General features: G+C 37.7%; 1 protein-coding gene and 1 pseudogene across 6 annotated transcripts in view; both read left to right on the forward strand.

The window, feature by feature from the left end:
* Window positions 1–11219, forward strand: part of LOC103591217 — a 42660-nt pseudogene extending 31441 nt beyond the window's left edge.
* The window catches only part of KDM6A (lysine (K)-specific demethylase 6A), a 136087-nt gene that overhangs the window by 31439 nt on the left and 85356 nt on the right, over window positions 1–19292 (forward strand). For 5 of the 6 annotated variants that reach the window (XM_008573616.1, XM_008573618.1, XM_008573617.1 and 2 more), the window contains exons 3-4: window positions 9871–9929; window positions 18797–18917. In XM_008573616.1, the coding sequence (XP_008571838.1) occupies window positions 18879–18917 (39 nt within the window). In that variant the 5' untranslated portion in view covers window positions 9871–9929; window positions 18797–18878. Of the gene's footprint in view, window positions 1–9169; window positions 9214–9870; window positions 9930–18796; window positions 18918–19292 lie in introns of those variants that run through there. The other variant, XM_008573620.1, reaches the window with a different exon arrangement.

Below are 19292 nucleotides of genomic sequence, written 5' to 3' on the forward strand. Positions count from 1 at the left end.
TGGGTTCTTGACTCTGCCACAGGAAAGAATTCAAGGGCGGAGTCACAGTAGAAAGTGAGAACTGGTTTAATGTAACGAATGAGAGAGACAGATTTCACAGAGTGAGGCCTAGCTCCAGAGACTGAGCAGGACCCGCACCAGGTTTAATATACAAGTAAGAAATACACACTTTGAGTTTAGTACAGCACACAGGCTGGCTCAAGAGAGTGAGCAGCCACTTGCTGAAAGTAAGTTTGATGCAAAAGAAGGCATGCACACCTTAGCTGGTGAAGTGGGGTTGGGCCCCAGGAAAGTGAGCAACAATTCTGCCTTCTGCCAGGATTCAACTTTTATAGTTTCACTTTCTAATACATATTCGTGCTATCTAATGAATATAAATTCCATTTTATTGAGCATGCTTGGCTATTAGGGTTAGGTAACCCCTTTCTACTGAGCATGCCCAGCCACTGGATTTGCATAAGTCAACCCCCTGAGGTCTCAATTTCCTGTGTGTTGGTGCTGTAAATAGGTCCAACCAGCAATAGTAATTATCCTCTACGGGAGGGCCCAGAAGAGAGGTCTGAGACCTTGGGGAGTGGCTTGAAACCCAGAGATGTGTCATGAAACCTGAGCCCAAAGACACTGAGCACCTCCTATCCCAGGGGGACCAGCACAGTAACTAACTGACAGTAGATAGATTAACAGGAGAAAAGATGAAATTTACTTTACCTTGCACTTGAGAATTGTTTTGGTGAGTAACTCTGAATAGCCAGAGATAAAGGTTTATATATCAAAAAAAAAGCAATGGTGGTGGTTGTTTTTAGGGCTTGAAAGTATGGAATGTCTTTTATTTATTTATTTATTTATTTATTTAATTTAATTTAATTTAATTTAATTTAATTTATTTATTTATTTATGAGCAGTTTTAGGTTCACAGCAAAACTGGGAAGAAGGTACAGAGATTTCTCATAATCTCCCTGCCCCCACATGCATAGCTTTCCCCATTATCAATATCCCTCACCAGAGTGGTACATTTGTTGCCATTGATGAACCTACATTGACACATCATTATTACCCAAAGTCCATAGTTTACATTAGGGTTCATTCTTAGTGTTGTACATTCTATGGATTTAGATAAATATATAATGGCATTTGTCCACTATTATAGTATCATACAGAGTATTTTCACTGCCCTAAAAATCTTCTGTGCTCTGCCTATTTATCCCTCCCTCCCCTGGCAACCACTGATCTTTTTATTGTCTCCATAGTTTTGCCTTTTCCTATTGTGCTTTTTATGCTAAAGGACAGCCGAATTTCACTCCCCAGGAGTGGGGTCAGTTTAGATAACTGCTGATTATTCAGATGTTTTCAGTTTAAAGTAATTTTCACACCACTTTGGTTGTGCTGTTAATCTCCTTCAGCACTCTGGTGACTACGACATACTAACAGGAGGAGGAAGAAAAGGAAGGGAGACATTTACGCAAAGAGAATAAGAGCTTTCCTAGAGACCCCATGGCAGAAATCTGCTTGTCTCAATGGCTAGAACTGTGTCATATCACCAGGTTTTTTCTCACTGAAAGTGGCCAGGAGAAAAGGGAGTTGGTTAACCAACAGTGCCTTCCATGGGATTTTATAGATTTAAGAAAATTTGGCTGGAAAAGGGTCTAATAATGGTTGCCAACCTTTTCTTTATTTCATCTTTTGTTGTTCTAGATTTCACTGTTTGTATAATTTATCACTCTTTTCCAGTCCACTTTTACATAGGTATGTCCATGAAAATGGAAACAGAACCCTCACGTCTATTCCTTCAATTTGGAAATAGTCTGGGGAAACTGAGAGAAGCTGAGGAAAGCAGTGTTCTATCCTTATTTCTTACTGCTTTTTATACCTTTTTCCTGTTATGCTGGAAGGACTAAAGCTTACAGTGTCTTAACTCCAGAGGATTACAGAGTTCTCCTTGCTCATATCTGGGGTTGTACAGCCTGGAGCCTTGATTACGTAACATAGGGCATTCAACTATGTTGGAGATCAGTGAAACACCATTGTGGACTTTGCTAACATAATGAACCACATGCTTGACAATAACTACACCGTAGACACAGTATAAATGCCCTCAATATAAACTGATATAATCTCGTCAAGTTATAATTTCTTAATTTGGGGTTGTGATGGGTACTATAATACAGTCTAGGTCAGAGGTTGGCAAGCTTATTTTGCAAAGGGCCAGGTAATAAATACTTTGGGCTTTGTAAGCCAGATGGTTTCTGTTGCAACTACTCAGCTCTGCTGTTGTAGCCGGAAGCAGCCATAGATAATACTTAAATGATGGGAGTGGCTATGTTCCAATAAAAGTTTACTTACGAAAATGGGTGGTTGGCTGGATTTGGCCCATGTCTCCGTTAGTTTGCTGACCCCTGGTATAAGTACTGTAATCTCTAAGGATTTGGACCAAGGCAGGAATATATTTAATAAATAGTACACTTTCTGGAAAGCTGCTCCCCTAACTCCTTGCAGTAAATTAAAGAATGACTGTATCAAATTTAAACTCATTTCCATATCAGTGCCTTTGTTTGGGTCGTCCTTTTGCACAGACCCATGTTTCTCAATGGGGATACTGTTAGCTTTTTTGATGAGATAGTATATTGGTATTTTTGGAGGAAATACGTGTATTTCAGGGGCATATAGCAGTTCACACCCCCAGATCACTCACTGTTTCCCAAGATGTATGGCTTAGAACTCCTTGGCTGTGACGTCTTATTTCTCCTTTCCCAATCATCCTTTGAGACGTAGTATTCAAGTGTTGTAGTACCTCTTTTCCTAGTACTTATGCTTCAGTAATTCTTAAGTGTCTGTAGCTTGGATTATACTCTTATGCACTTAATTTCATATCTTTTGTCATTAGATTATGATAAACTCATCGAAGATAGTGATTTTTATGTTTTGTTCACTGCTGTAGGAGAGAATACTTTGGGTAACTTCCCAAATAAACTGCTTGCACCTCTGTCCTAGGGTCTGCTTCTTGGGAAATTCAACCCAAGACAGTATGACTAGAAGCAATTTAATAATAGTTTAAAATTTTAAATTTAAGAATTCAGAGAAATTTATAAGTTAAATTTAGTATTTTAGAGACAATTTTCACACAAATCAGTGTGAAAGCTTTACTTTTTTTAATAGGGAAGATTTACTGAAACGGATTTGCTTGGTTATTGATACAATATATACTAGGTCCTCAAATGCTAGCCCTTTTTGAAAAAAGGAAGTTGGTAGCTAATTCCTATTTGGATGTCAGAGGTCAAAATGAATAATCAGGATAAGTATTGGCATCTGTCTTGTAATGCAGAAGGAATTAGTGATGCTTAAAGCCCCAAATGTAAATGGCTAGGTGTTGTTTTGGAATGTGAATTTTTTAAAAATTATTTTACAGTGTAATTGATTTTCGTGGCCCTTTACCAATTCCTCCCTTTCCCACCCCCAGCAACTTCAGTTCTTTTCACTTCTCTTAACAAGTTCAAAGAATTATTGTGATTGTTATCTTTTTTTCCCCTATTTATTTATTTGTTTGTTTATTTTTACTAGCTCCCACATATAAGTGAGAACATGTGGTATTTCTTTTTCTGTGCCTGGCTTATTTCACTTAACATAATTTTCTTTAAGTTCATTCATGTTGCTGCAAATAGCAGTATTTCATTCTTTTTTACAACAGAGTAGTATTCCATTGTGTAAATATACCACATTTTCCTTATCCACTTGTCTGATGATAGGCATTTGGGCTGGTTCCAACTCTTGGCTGTTGTAAATAGAGCTGCAGTAAACATGGGAGTACAGGTATCCCTTTGACATGATGATTTCCATTCCTGTGGGTATATACCCAGCAGTGGGATAGTTGGGTCATATGGCAGTTCTAGCTGTAGTTGTTTGAGGAAACTCCATACCATTTTCCATAATGACTGCACCATTTGACAGTCCCATCAACAGTGTAGGAGGGTTCCCCTTTTTCTGCATCCTCGGTCAGCATTTGTTATTCTCAGTCTTTTTGATATTAGCCAGCCAAACTAGAGTGACATGATATCTCAGTGTGGTTTTGATTTGCATTTCCCAGATGCTGAGTGATGTTGAGCATTTTTTCATGTGTCTGTTGGCTATTTGTATATTGTCCTTTGAGAAATGCCTGTTCAGCTCCTTTGCCCATTTTTAAATCAGGTTACTTGGGTTTTTTTTTTTTTTTCTGTTATGTTGTTTGAATTCCTTGTATATTCTGGATATTAATCCTTTGTCGGATCCATATTTTGCAAATATTTCCTCCCACTCTGGTTGTCTTTTCACCTGTTAATTGTTTCCTTTGCTATGTAGAAACTTTTTAGTTTGATATAATCCCATTTGTTTACTTTTACTTCTGTTGCCTGTGCTTTTGGGGTCATATTCTTAAGGTCTACCCAGTCCTACTTTCTCAAATGTTTCCCCTATGTTTTCTTTTAGGAGTTTTATAGTTTCAGCACGTATATTTAATTCTTTAATCCATTTTGAGTTGATTTTGGTATATGGTGAGAGGTATGGGTCTAGTTTCATTCTTCTACATATGGATGTCCAGTTTTCCCAGCACCATTTATCAAAGAGGCAGTCTTTTCCCCGGTGTGTGTTCTTGATGCCTTTGTCGAAGACTAGATGGCTGTAGGTGTATGGGCTGATTTCTGAGTTCTCTGTTCTGTTCCATTGGTCTGTGTGTCTTTTTTTTTTTTTAAAAAAAAGATGACCGGTAAGGGGATCTTAACCCTTGACTTGGTGTTGTCAGCACCACGCTCAGCCAGTGAGCCAACCGGCCATCCCTATTTTTTTTTGGAACCCGTGGCCTTGGTGTTGTCAGCACCGCACTCTCCCGAGTGAGCCACGGGGCCGGCCCCTGTGTGTCTGTTTTTATGCTAGTACCATGCCATTTTGGTTACTATAGCTTTGTAGTATAGTTTGAAGTCAGAGTGTTATGCCTCTGGATTTATATATTTTTTTTGCTCAGGATTGCTTTGGCTATTCAGAGTCTCTTGTTGTTCCATATGAACGTTTGGATTGTTTTTCCCGTTTCTGTGAAGAAAGTTATTGGTATTTTGATGGGGATTGCATTTAATCTGTAGATCACTTTGGGTAGTATGGACATTTTCACTATGTTAATTCTTCCAATCCAAGAGCATGGAATATCTTTCCATCTTCTTGTGTCCTCTTTAATATCTCTCAACAGTGACTTGTAGTTCTTGTCATAGAGATCTGTCACATCCTTGCTTAACTTTATTCCTAGGTGTTTTTTTTTTTGGTGACTATTGTAAATGGTCTAGCTTTCTTGATTTCTTTTTCTGCTAGTTCATTGTTGTAGTGTAATAATGCTACTGATTTTTCCCCATTGATTTTGTATCCTGCAACTTTGCTGAAATCATTTATCAACTCCTAAGAGTATTTTTGTAGAGTGTTTAGGCTATTCTATATATAGGATCATGTCATCTGCAAACAGGGTAGTTTGACGTCATCATTTCCAATCTGGATACCCTTTATTTCTTTGTCTTCCCTGATGGCTCTGGCTAGTGCTTTGAATACTATCTTGAATAGATGTAGTGAGAGTGGGCATCTTTGTCTTTTTCCTGTTCTTAAGGGAAAGACTTTCAACTTTTCCCCATTCAGGATGATATTGGCACTGGGTTTGTCATGTATGGCTTTGTGTTGCGATACTTTCCTTCTACACCTAATTTCTTGAGAGTCTTTATCACGAAGGATGTTGAATTTTGTCAAATGCTTCTTCAGCATCTGTTGAGATGATCATATGGTTTTTGTCCTTGACTTTATTGATGCGATGTATCACATTTATTGACTTGCATATGTTGAACCGTCCTTGCATCCCTGGGATGAATCCCACTTGATCATGGTGTATAATTTTATGTATGTGTTGCTGTATTCTGTTACCTAATATTTTATTGAGGATTTTTGCATCTATATTCATCTAAGGCATTGGCCTGTAGTTTTCTGTTTTTGTTGTATCTTTGTCTAGTTTTGGTATCAGGGTGATGTTTGCCTGATAGAATGAGTTTGGGAGAATTTTCTCTGTTTCAATTTTTTGGACTAGATTGTAGAGAATTAGTTTTAATTCTAAAGGTTTGGTAGAATTTGGCAGTGAAACCATTCAGTCCTGGGTTTTCTTTGTTGGGGGACTGCTGATTACGCCTTCAATCTGTTTGATTGTTATTGGTCTGTTCAGGTTTTCTGTGTCTTCTTGGTTCAGTCTTGGTAATTTGTGTCTGTCCAGAAATTTGTTCATTTCCTCCAGGTTTTCAAATTTATTGGGGTATAGTTTATAATAGTCTCTAATGATTCCTTGTATTTCTGTGGTATTGGTTATAATGTCTCCTTTTTCATTTCTAATTTTTGTTATTTATGTCTTCTCTTTTCTTTTTTAATTTAGCCTAGCTACTGGCTTGTCTGTTTTGTTTATCTTCTCAAAAAATGAACTTTTTGTTTCATTGATCTTTTGCATCTTTTTTTAGGTTTCTATTTCATTTAGTTCTGCTCTGATCTTAATTATTTCTTTACATCTACTACCTTTGGTTTTGGATTGTTCTTGTTTTTCTAGTTCTTTAAGGTGAAGTGTTAGCGTGTTTACTTGCCATCTTTCTGTTCTTCTAAAGTAAGCATTTATTGTGATAAACTTCCTTCTTAGTACTGCTTTTGCAGTATCTCCCATGTTTTATTACAATGTGTCATTATTTTCATTAGTTTCAAGAAATGTTTTGATTTCCTGTTTGATTTCTTCTTGGACCCACATGTCATTCAGTAGAAAGTTGTCTAATTTCCCCATATTTATAAAGTTTCCAGAGTTTCATTTGTTACTGATTTCTAGTTTTCATCTATTGTGGTCTGAATAAATACATGATATAATTTCAGTATTTTTAAATTTGTTGAGGCTTAATGTGTGACCTAACATGTGGTCTGTCCTGGAGAATCTTCCATATGCTGATGAGAAGAATGTATGTTCTGTAGTTGTGGGATTAAATGTTCTATATATATATTTGTCAAGTCCAATTAGTCTAAAGTATAGTTTAGATCCTCTGTTTCTCTGTTGATTTTTTGCCTAGATGATCTGTCCAATACCGAGAGAGAGATATTCAGATCCCCATCTATTATCATATTGGTGTCTATCTCTTTCTTTAGGTCTAATAGTGTTTGCTTTATATATATCCAGGTGCTCTGGTGTTGGTTGCATATGCATTTGTGATTGTTATGTCTTCTTGGTGGATAGGTCCCTTTATCATTATATAGTGGCTTTCTCTGTCTCTTTTTATGGTTTTTGGTTAAGAGTCTATTTTATCCCATGTAAGAATAGCTACTTTTACTTACTTTTGGTTTCCATTTGCATGGTATATCTTTTTCCATCCCTTCACTAGTAGTCTGTGTGTGTGTTTACAGGTGAGGTGAGTCTCTTGAAGACAGCATACAGTTGGGTCTATCTTTTTAATCCAGTCAGTCAGTCTGTGTCTTTTGAGTGGGGAATTTAATTCATTTACATTTAGGGTTGTAATTGAAAGGTATTTTCTTACTCCTGGCATTTTATTTATTTTTGTTTGGATGTTTTAAGTATCTTTTGTTCCTTTCTTTCCATTTTACCATTTGTCTTCTGTGTTTGTTGGTTTCTTGAGGTGGTAGATAAAGTTCTCTTCTCTTTATCATTTGTATTTTTGTTTTACTGGTGGGTTTTGTTCTTTCTTAAGCTTTCATGGTACTGATGGCTGTTTTTCAGGTACCAGGCACAGTAATTCCCTGAGAATTTCTTATAGGGCTGGTTGTGTGGTAGTGAACTCCCGCATTATTGTTTGTCTGAGAAATATACTATTTGTCCTTCATTTCAGAAGGATACCCTGGCTCAGTATAGTATTCTTGGCTGGCAATTTTTGTTTTTTAATATTTTGAATATATCAACCCATTCTGTTTTGGCTTTTACAGTTTCTGATGAAAATTCAGCTGTTAGTCTAATAGGAACTCCCTTATAGGTGATTTGATGCTTTTCTCTTGCAGATTTTAAGATTCTCTCTTTGTCTTTGAGCTTTGCTAATTTGACTATAAAGTGTCTTGGAGAGGACCTTTTTGGGTTACTTTGTTTAGGGATCTTTGAGCCTCCTGGATCTGAAGATCTGTATTTCCTTATACCTGGGAAGTTTTCTGTTAATTCATTGAATATGTTTTCAGTGCCTTTTCCTTTTTCCTCCCCTTCTGGAACACTCATGATTTGGATATTTGTGTACTTAAGGTTGTCTGCTGTCTCTTTTATATTTTCTTTGCTTTTTAAAATTCTTTTTTCATTTCTTTGTCCACCTGGGTTATTTCAAAAAGGCTGTCTTCAAGATTAGAAATTCTCATGTTCTGCTCTGTTGTTTAAGCTCTCTGTTGTGTTTTTTATTTCATCAAAAGAATCCTTCAGCTCCACAAGCTCTTCTATATTCTTTTTTAGAGCATTCATTTCTTTATACGTTTCCACTTTCTGGTCCTGGATATTTTTTCTCATTTCGTTGTGTTGTCTGAGTCTTCTTGTATCTCACTGATTTTCCTTAGAATTGTTGCTCGAAATTCCTTTTTAATTATTTCAGGGACTTCCTGTTGTAGAGGATTTGGTACTTGAGAATTATTATATTCCTTTGGTGGTGTCATATTTTCTTGTTTTCTCAGTATTTCTAGTATTTCTACGTTGGTGTTTAGTCATCTGATAGAGAAGCTGCTTTTTCTCATACACCAGAGTGGGATTTGCAGAGAGGGAGTTCCTCTTGTGGATGTGTTTTATAATGACATTGAATGGGGTGTTTTAGTATTGGTTCCAGGTAGACCCAGTAGTGTAGTCTCCATATAGGCACTTTGGCTGAATTCTGTGTTGGAGTTGCGTGAGAGTATCTCTGTGACCTGCTCCCTGGGACATGTAGTATTTCCTTGTTGAGGTTAGTGACACTATGTTGGTTTGTCTGGACATGGGCATGGTTTCAAATTTTGGGAAGTAGCACCTTGGAGTCTTCTTACTCTTAGGTTAAGGTGGGTGTTCTTGGGTGGGATTATTGACACCCTAGCTAGCTCACCCTGACCCTAATGGGTGCACTGGGGTATACTAGTGCTCCTCGATTCAAATGGGTGAGTCTAAGTCGGTTTCCTCTTTTTCCTTTCCTCTTTCTCTGGGCTCCGCTGAGGACTCTCCTTCTGTCTATACTGACGAGTGGTCACCAGGTAATCCATGAGGTAGTGGTGGCTGCTGTTATGGCAGTGAGCCATCCTTGTGGCATCAGTTTCTGTGGTGGTGGCTGTCATGGCCCACTTGTTCTGCACTGGTGTCTGCAGCAGTGGCAGGGAGTGTTGCTGATGGCACGGCTGCCTGTAGTTCTGGCACGACCTTGGTGGTGGCTGGGTGGGTCTCTCCATGTGAATATTTTCTAGTACTAAAATTTGTTCTAGATTTATATAATGCTTTTCCTTTGAATTCTAGCTGCCTTCCTGGTAATATTGAACATAAAATTAAATCCAGTTCAATAAGCTGAAAGAATCAGAGTGTAGGTGAAGCAAGGGAGAATAGCATACTCCAAGCATTTTCTTATTCCTGAAGAATAGATTTTTATTTTAGATTTGCTCGTGGAATTCTGATGGTAAGTTTTTTATTTCAGGTCAGGTTTTATTAAACAGAAAGCAGAATATCTCTCCAAATTGATTGGATTCTGTGCCATCTGCTGACTCATCACTGTTGCTTTGGTGTTTTAAAAATGTATATATTGTGATGCATGATAGAGATTTAAGAATAAAATCACTTGGATACCATATTTACATTTATAACATCATATGCATTAAATATGAGTGCTTTTCCTAAAAGTCTCTTTTTCCCTTCCTTTACAGAATGCTGCCTTTTTATATGGACTTGGTTTGGTCTATTTCCATTACAATGCATTTCAGTGGTAAGTTGATGTAAAACTAGTAACTGTAGTTGTTTCTACTAGTAAGTGGCTTATCTTTTTGTTTGTATTGTTTTTACTTGAGTGTGTAATAAATATAAAATATGTTAGTGTCAATCAGCCTACATTTTTCAACAGTCTCTTGAAATGATTAGATTGTTCCTTCAGAGGTATTGACCCACCTTAGATTATTAGAGTTGCGTGTGTTCCTAAAGAATCTGGCATAATATTCTGTCTAAAGAAGGCTTGGATTAGAAAGCTTTTTGAAATTTTTCACTCACTCATTATGGACTGGTGGTCCCCAGATTACTTGAACTGGGGAATGAGCATGATCTCAGATATCAAAATCTGTGGGTAAATGATCTATGATGACCAGTATTTTTACCTTTTTAGACTTCTAGACAAGATCGACCCCTCCCCCCACCACACATTGGCTAGCACATTCCAATTTTCAGTAACTAGGCACCAGATTATAAACTCTTAGTTCTCCCTTCTATAAAATAAGAACAGTGGTACCACTTCATAGTTGGAGATTTAATATGTAAGATTTTATAAACCATATAAAGTGTAGGGCCTTGTATATTATGGTCTTTGCCCCATTGTTCTTTTACCAGACAAGACAATAGCATGCTCTAGTGGAAAGAACATAGAATTTGAGTTGGAAGATTGGTATTCTGGTCATAGCACTGTCACTTAATTTGATCTTGAGTTAAATAACTTCCCTGGGTCTGTTTTCTCATTTGCTTAAAAACAAAACTGCATTGCAATCATGTGCCTCTTCTGCTTTACAGAGTTTTGATGATCAAATGAGATAATATAAACTGTAAAGCCCTATGCAGACATTTTTAATTTGAAACATGTCTGACTTTGTCAGAATCCCTTCTATGCTCTGGAATTTTAAAATGAGTATATGCCGTGAGAGTCTAAAGGAAGGTGATTGTTTGGCCAAATGTCATAATCTATTATATACCTTTTGGGCACCCTTAATATTTATTACAGAATTTTTACATATGCATTGGCAGTGATTTAATGTTGTTTCCCTAAAGATGAAACTTTAGACATGGATGGCTTTTTCTAGTATTTTTTTTCTTCTGTCTTAGCTTTTGGTCCTGTTGGCTTTTGATAATGTATGGAAGCACTGCATTGTTAGAGAACACCTGTGTGTATTTAGAGTATTATAATCATTTTGGATCACTGGTTTTCTTTATCATTACAAAGTTATAATTGATTTTTATAGAGAAGCTTTGTAATTTTTTTTGTCTTAAATTATCTCTTGTTTTACAGTTATCCTAAATCAAGCCTCCTACTTCATGTCCAGTGTATCATGTATAAAACCAAGGATAGATTAGGACTGTTTTAAAATCTTTTAGTTTCTTGAAGATCCTACTCATAGAATTCAAAATTCTAAGCTTTTAGAACCAGAAGTGGTCTTATAGATAATTTAGTTTTTTCCTCTTATTTTTGTAGATGGAGACAGCAAGATACGTGTATGTGTGTGTTTAACTCAGTATTGTATAACTGTTTAGTTAGGGCAGAAGCAAGCTTATACTCACATTCCTCAATCAAATATTGTTTTCTATTGTACTCTGTCCCCAGATTTAAAGATTGATAGGTGGTTATTTCTTAGTCAGTATTTGTAGTTGTTCTCTTGGGCACATTGATATAGTCTTTATGGCCAGCTAGAAATAATTTAGGTGAAACCCAAGACAGTTTAAGAATGGATATATACAAGGGTACTTCAAAAAGTTCGTGTGAAAGTGGAATTAAAAAATTATGTGAACCATTCCATGAACTTTTTGAAGACCCTTCGCATACCTCAATACCAGTCAGTTGTCATATACCTGTAGTAACTGAGCCTCCCTACAGACTGAAAATCAGAACATAAAATTAGTAGTGAGGTGATGCTGTTATCAATTCAAAATTTGATTGCTTTAGTAAGTATGTGAACATGTTAAGTTAGGAGGCTTGTTGCTATGGAAAAATATTACCTCTTTTGATTCGTTATCTACATATGATTTCTATGTCCTTCAGTTGAAATAAGAAATGAAACTGAATGATATAAGGATAATGCAATGTCTGAATTAATAAGTGCCCTTTGCTCTGTTGATCCTGTCCTGGTCACCGTAGCTGCTTCCTAAAATGATATATTTCACACCTTGTCTGTGAATTCATCCTGGCTGTGTGTGTGTGTGTGTGTGTGTGTGTGTGTGTGTGTGTGTGTGTGTGTGTCTGTCTGTGGTGGCTGGCTGGCAAGAGGATCTGAACTCGCAACCTTGGTGTTACAAGGCTGTGCTCTAATCAACTGAGCTAACCGGCTAGCCCCCTGGCTGTGTGTTTTCTGTCTTGCTGATCAAATGTTCTTTCACAAACTAATTGTGCCTCACGTTTCTGCTTTAACTTACTTTGCTATTTCTTGAACAGCCACAAAATTAGAAAATGTGGGGTAGGTGCTTGATGAGAGTTTTAGAGTATAGCCTTAATTGATAGGAACTTAATTAAGTTATAACCACTTTTGTGTTTTGTTTGGTTTTATTTGTAGATACCAATTGATTGCCTGGAATCAGGAATTTTTTTATTACACACCAAATTCTTTGGGATTTGCTGAGAGAAGAGTAGGATATCTTTTTTTGTGTGTTATCAGCACAAAAAAATCTGCTTGGGCTGTCTCAGTGTTATATCTGTGGCACATGTATAATTTAAGTAAAATTTGGTATTTTGTAATGGTATCTGGCATTTGATAAGATTAAGTATTTTATGATAATGTGTATAACCAACATGTGTGTTTTAGGTTGGTGATGGTGACTTAACCTGTTATTAAGAGCAATTTTATTGACTGTAGGATTACTATTAACCTATTTGTCTTGTTTCTTGTCATATTATGCTGCCCATTTTTTCTTTTGTAGTTGATTTTATTGGTTAACTTCTAGATCAGTTCAATTATTTGATTAGTTTTTCCAGTTTCAGTTGCAGTCTCTTCTCTTAGGCAGAGGAGCCCATGTCTGAAAGTAGTACCTAAGAAATACTGTTACATCCTCATTGGACTTAGCATGATTATTCAGCTGTACTGTTATCTCACTAGTAATCTGGACCAAACTTTAAAAAAAGATGTCCAGAAGAAGAAAAGAAGATATTGAAGCACAATGTAAAATATATTCAGCAGAGGGCTAGAAACCAGTCTCTAAAGCCATTGCTTTACATGTGTGTGCATGGAAGCCCGTGCCTTCACTTGTTTTTGTTCATGAAGGTGGTAGAGGTACCTTGAACTGAGCTCCTTGCCTTTGTTAAAAAAAATATATACTAAGGTGAGAGGAAGTGAAATACATACAGAGAAAGGAAAAGTTAGACTGACAGAAAAAGATAGTTGGAAAGGAAAAAATAAAGTCTATAGACAATACTCTAGAAGGAAACAGAGTAGAAGTTATTCTTCCCAGTACAGCTTATAGCCGTATCTCTAAATATATCTCCCTAAAAATTCTTATCAGCTGTCCCTGACCTGTAACCTTCTATTTCTATCCATCAGTCAATATCATAATGGTCTTACAGTGGCAAATGTAAGAGATAAATAATTCTGTGCTAGACTCATAGGCTTTTGGAAATCAAGCTCACAGATCTATCTAATTGACAGGCCTTATAAGGAAATGTAGTCATCATTATTATGTGGGGGAATGAGGTGGCAATGAGGTCAAAAAGAGAAATGTTAATACGTTAATAACAAAGTTTCTTTAGGATTTGCTTCCATAACACCACACCAATCACAAGTGTTCTTAAGGGTGTAGGAATTTCTCATCTACTGTATAGTCACTGCTTTGTGTGAAGGAGATAGAAGAGTGGTTTTAGTGATGGTCTTTTTTTTGTCCTTTTTGAGACTGGCCGCACTGCGCTCAGCCAGTGAGCGCACCGGTCATCCCTATATAGGATCCGAACCCGCTGCGGGAGCACTGCTGCACTCCCAGCGCCGCACTCTCCCGAGTGCACCACGAGCTCGGCCCTAGTTATGGTCTTAAAGCTTTTTGTGGAATGAAAGAGAATAGTGCAAACATAAACCTAATGTGATTGTAGTACCATTGATTCTGAGGCTTGTCTAGCATAGAGTCTGGCAAAAACATGTGCATAGATCAAAAGTTTAATTTTAAGTATACTTCCATTAAAATAAAACCATTGATGTTAACATGTGTTGAGTTTATTATGTACAACTTCTATTTTGAAAAAAACTAGCAGATTTAACTAAGGCAGTTCTGATAAAGTTATGCTTACCGTTGATACATAGATTACCAGAGAAAATTTGGAAGGGTTTTGATTAATCAAGCTTCAGGGAAATTATGGATAAAAACATAAATCTTGCAGTAGGGGAGGGAAAAAAGTATCCCACTGAGTGGAGTGATGGAATAAAGACTGGCTAGAGAGGGCAAAAGAGCAGGTAATGTAACCCAGTGTATGATATTTCTAACTTACCCTCACTTTTAGATCTTTAATGATGCAATCTCAAACGATCCCTTTAGCCTACTGCTCCCCTAAATATATTCTTTGTGCCAGTCACATTGCATTAACATTTCCCTGAAAACGTCTTAAGCATTTTTTACTTATGTGACTTTGTTCATGCCATTTACTGTTTGATCTGCCTTCTTTCATCCCACCTTTTAAAGTTTTACCTGTCTCTTTGATTACTTCATCAAGTCTTTCTAATTGTCTCAAAAAAGAACCTCTAAATTTCCTCATATATGTGTGTGGAAGTATATGTGTTGTGTGTATATATGGTTTTACTGATTTAGAGCTAGAATAGTCTCTGTTTTATTAGTATGAAATTTTGCAGAGTTAGTTCTTTTATCCCTTCATATATATCACTGAGGGAGATCTCCAGACTCAGCTTTATTATCTCCAGAGAACTTAAAGTTTTATTATGCCTCTTTTTTACAAAGGTATTGAAACTGTGCTTAGGGACAGTTAGTTAATATCATTATTTTTACTACAGTTCTAGAGGAGGGAGCGCCGCTGCGCTTCCCAAGCGGCGCACTTATCCAGTGCGCCACCGGGCCGGCCCAAAAAACAACCATTTTTTAAAAATATATTTGGCTCATGTGTATGTTTCTTGTAGGAAGTGATAATGAGGTTTTAGCTTTCTGTCGTTTTCTTTTTTACTTTGTTAACAATGGCAAACATTAAATGAAAGAAATCTTTAAACTGAAAATCTATAGAAATAATTTTGGTGATATAAAAAAACTACATTTTTCAGATTTTAAGGGAAAAAAAAAGCCAATGACATCAGGCATAGCAATATACTTTTTTCGTTTCAGTAGAGATTATGCTTTGAGTTTCTGAAAACTATGAACCTTTCCAGGTATTGTATCATAAAAGTCTTTTGTAGTTTTTGGTAGCTATTTCTCATGGTCTGAAATTCTCTCAGAATCCTGAGGTCAGCAGAAGTTATATGTGTTGAAGATTTAATCTAGATTGTGTTGCAGAGATTATGTTCTGACTACATGCATTTTGGTGAGATATGAATGCAGTAAAATAAGGGCAAAATTAGAATGTGGTCTGAATGGTGCTTGTTTTATCTAACCACCACACCTCCGCCTGACAACACACAATTTCTCTCTCCCTCTCCTTCTCCCTCCCTCCCTCTCTCTCTCCCGCTCCCTCCATCTCTCTCTCCCCCTCCCTCCCTCTCTCTCTCCCCCCCTCTGTCCCTCCCTCTCTCCCTCTGTCCCTCCCTCTCTCCCTCTGTCCCTCCCTCTCTCCCTCTGTCCCTCCCTCTCTCCCTCTGTCCCTCCCTCTCTCCCTCTGTCCCTCCCTCTCTCCCTCTGTCCCTCCCTCTCTCCCTCTGTCCCTCCCTCTCTCCCTCTGTCCCTCCCTCTCTCCCTCTGTCCCTCCCTCTCTCCCTCTGTCCCTCCCTCTCTCCCTCTGTCCCTCCCTCTCTCCCTCTGTCCCTCCCTCTCTCCCTCTGTCCCTCCCTCTCTCCCTCTGTCCCTCCCTCTCTCCCTCTGTCCCTCCCTCTCTCCCTCTGTCCCTCCCTCTCTCCCTCTGTCCCTCCCTCTCTCCCTCTGTCCCTCCCTCTCTCCCTCTGTCCCTCCCTCTCTCCCTCTGTCCCTCCCTCTCTCCCTCTGTCCCTCCCTCTCTCCCTCTGTCCCTCCCTCTCTCCCTCTGTCCCTCCCTCTCTCCCTCTGTCCCTCCCTCTCTCCCTCTGTCCCTCCCTCTCTCCCTCTGTCCCTCCCTCTCTCCCTCTGTCCCTCCCTCTCTCCCTCTGTCCCTCCCTCTCTCCCTCTGTCCCTCCCTCTCTCCCTCTGTCCCTCCCTCTCTCCCTCTGTCCCTCCCTCTCTCCCTCTGTCCCTCCCTCTCTCCCTCTGTCCCTCCCTCTCTCCCTCTGTCCCTCCCTCTCTCCCTCTGTCCCTCCCTCTCTCCCTCTGTCCCTCCCTCTCTCCCTCTGTCCCTCCCTCTCTCCCTCTGTCCCTCCCTCTCTCCCTCTGTCCCTCCCTCTCTCCCTCTGTCCCTCCCTCTCTCCCTCTGTCCCTCCCTCTCTCCCTCTGTCCCTCCCTCTCTCCCTCTCGCCCTCCCTCCTTCTCTCTCTCTTTCTCTCTCTCCCTCCCTCCCTCCCCTTCCCCCCCCAAGATGGGGAAAACTGAATAAGCACACAGGAGAGAAAGATGTAAAAGAAAGTTGAGAAGAAAAAAAGGCTGAGAAAAGAAAATGAATTTAGGTGTTTGAATAATGTATTTTGTGTTAGATGAAGGGAATTCATCAGTAAAGAGACTGTAGAGTGCCTCCTTCCCCAGCCCCAACAAGAAGTCTCATCAACTAACTGTGAAAGTGATGGCACCTGTGGAGTAAAAGCATATCCAGAAATATTATGTTTAGGAAAGAGGGTGGAAATACAAATTGAGACAGAGTAGGAAATATTTCTCCTCAGGGGTTGTTATTGATACTGTGTTCCTTCTCCCTTCCTTCCTCACACACCTGTTGTTGTACCTTTTTTCTTTACTAACTTGTTTTCTCTTTCTTTATTCCTTCTTTCCTTTGCACTCTTCCACTTTCATTCTTTTTCTTTCATGTCTTCGACTCAGGCCTATCTGTGATTTTTATTGGCACTCTGGAAATTGCTTAGTTCTGATCCATTCCATCAGAAAGTTTTCTGACCCATATCATAAGGAAAGGTTAATTAGGACTGTATGCAACATTATCCACAATTTTTATTATTATATAATAAACCTAAAGAAAAACACATAACTCATAAGTGTACATCTTAACATGTTATTATAAAATAAACATCCATATAACCATCACCTAAAACATTGCTCTCACCCCAGAAGTTTCCAAAAGCCCCTGCAAACCCTTTGGCAGTCACAACGTAATTGGCATCATTTATTGCTACAGTGTTCTCTTTCTAACCTTTTGATGTCTTCCCCAAACATGTGTTGCACTCTCTGCCCCTCACATATGTGTACATTGATTGAGAGAAATAGGAAATAGTCTTTGAATGAGAATGGTAATTTTTCCTAATTCTTTTCTGTCAGACCTTTGACTCCCCTCTCCTGCCTCAAAGCCTATATATACATCAGATAATCAACACATACATACTCCACCCACAAAAACCCACATAACAGATAGATGCCTAGCTCCTCTGTAAGAAGAAAGTTAAGCCCTGTCATAACCAGGTGTAAAGGTGTCTGTGCCAGACCTGTGGGCTGCCACCCCCAGCCCCCAACACTACCTTTTAGATCTCTTCATTTTATAATAAACATGTACATAACCACACACACCTTTTTTTTTTTGAAAGTACATAATGCATGAATCCATCAAAATAAAGTGCTAAAGACATATGAAGTATTGTTTTGCTATATTTTGTGGTATGACATTTTGAACTTTTTATATAAAAGATTGGTTTTTGTTTTGGAAGCATCTAAGTTTCTAAATAGCCACCTTTAAGGTCTGTAGAGGTAGAGATAGTTGATAAAAAGCTTTGCAAAGAATGTGTTAGCTTGTGCTTGGGAGAAGCTTTAAATCATGTGGAGGGATTCAAAATGATGCCTAACATACTGTTATTTCTGATATTATAACTTTTAAAATTCACAGTATACATTTTTCTGTCATTATTTTAATATTCATTTTTGAGTAGTAATAAATTCACATGATCAAATTAAGCAATATAAAAATGTATTCAGTGAGAAGTGTCTCTTCTCTTAACCTTGAATTTGTTCTAATAGTAATCAAAACCTTTTATAAAAGACATTGTGAATTTGGGGCAAAGATAGACTGGTAGATCAAGGAAAGTGAAATGGAATAGATAACACAGAAATAGGCCCACACAAATATGGACATTTGATTTAGAACAAAATAGCACTGTAGAGTTTTGGGGTAAGGATGTTCTTTTCTACAGATGGTACAGGGTAGATATTAGTATAGAAAATATGAAAACTGACATTCATACCTACCTCACACAGATGCAGATGGATTGTAAACCTAAATGTAAAAGACAAAAATATAGTTTTAAAAAGGAGACTTATATTTATGGAGTAGACTAGAAACAGGATTGATCCCTTGTCCTTTCTATCCCCACTTCCCTCTCCTACAGGAGATTTCAGAAACAATGAAATCAGTTATTTACACTAAGAATTTTATTAAACCATGAAATATTGTTTGTTTGAATAATTTAGAGTAAATTCAACTGATCTTCCTTTCCCCCATTTTATTAATTTAGATTATATACATTCAATTATGCAAAAGGCCCACTTGCTCTTTTCCCTTTTATTCATGTTATTTTTATGAAACTGACATTTCCTTTAAAACAGTATTACATAAACAGAAGTTTTACTGTAGTACCAAACAAAAATTATGCACGTGTTAAAAAGTTAAGATATCTTATGTCTATATTCTTTCAGGGCAATTAAAGCATTTCAGGAGGTGCTTTATGTTGATCCCAGCTTTTGTCGAGCCAAGGAAATTCATTTACGACTTGGGCTTATGTTCAAAGTGAACACAGACTATGAGTCTAGTTTAAAGGTAGGTTGTTGGGTTTTTTCAAGATACAATGTTTCATTTTTGTGGGTTTTTTGTTGTTGTCATCATTAAATATTAGAGCATTGAGAAATGTTAGAATTTCTATTGCCACTTTAAAAGAAAATTTGAAAATTTAGGTGACAGAACTGTTTCTCAACTATGAACTGGAAGATACATAAGGTTGGGTTTCAGGGTACAATGTAGTTATGATGCTAAGACTTGTATGGTAACTAATTGCACAATTAAATTATTTTTTTTGAAGTTTTGACTAAGGTCTGTTATCAGGAAAGGGTGAAGGTTTCAATCTCCATTTGGATATCTAAATCACTCCCCTATAAGTGATTTGCCACTGTAGAGATCAGAAGCAGCTACTTAGTG

The sequence above is a fragment of the Galeopterus variegatus genome, unplaced genomic scaffold, assembly GCF_000696425.1.
Source record: "Galeopterus variegatus unplaced genomic scaffold, G_variegatus-3.0.2 Scaffold941, whole genome shotgun sequence".
NCBI lineage: Eukaryota > Metazoa > Chordata > Mammalia > Dermoptera > Cynocephalidae > Galeopterus > Galeopterus variegatus.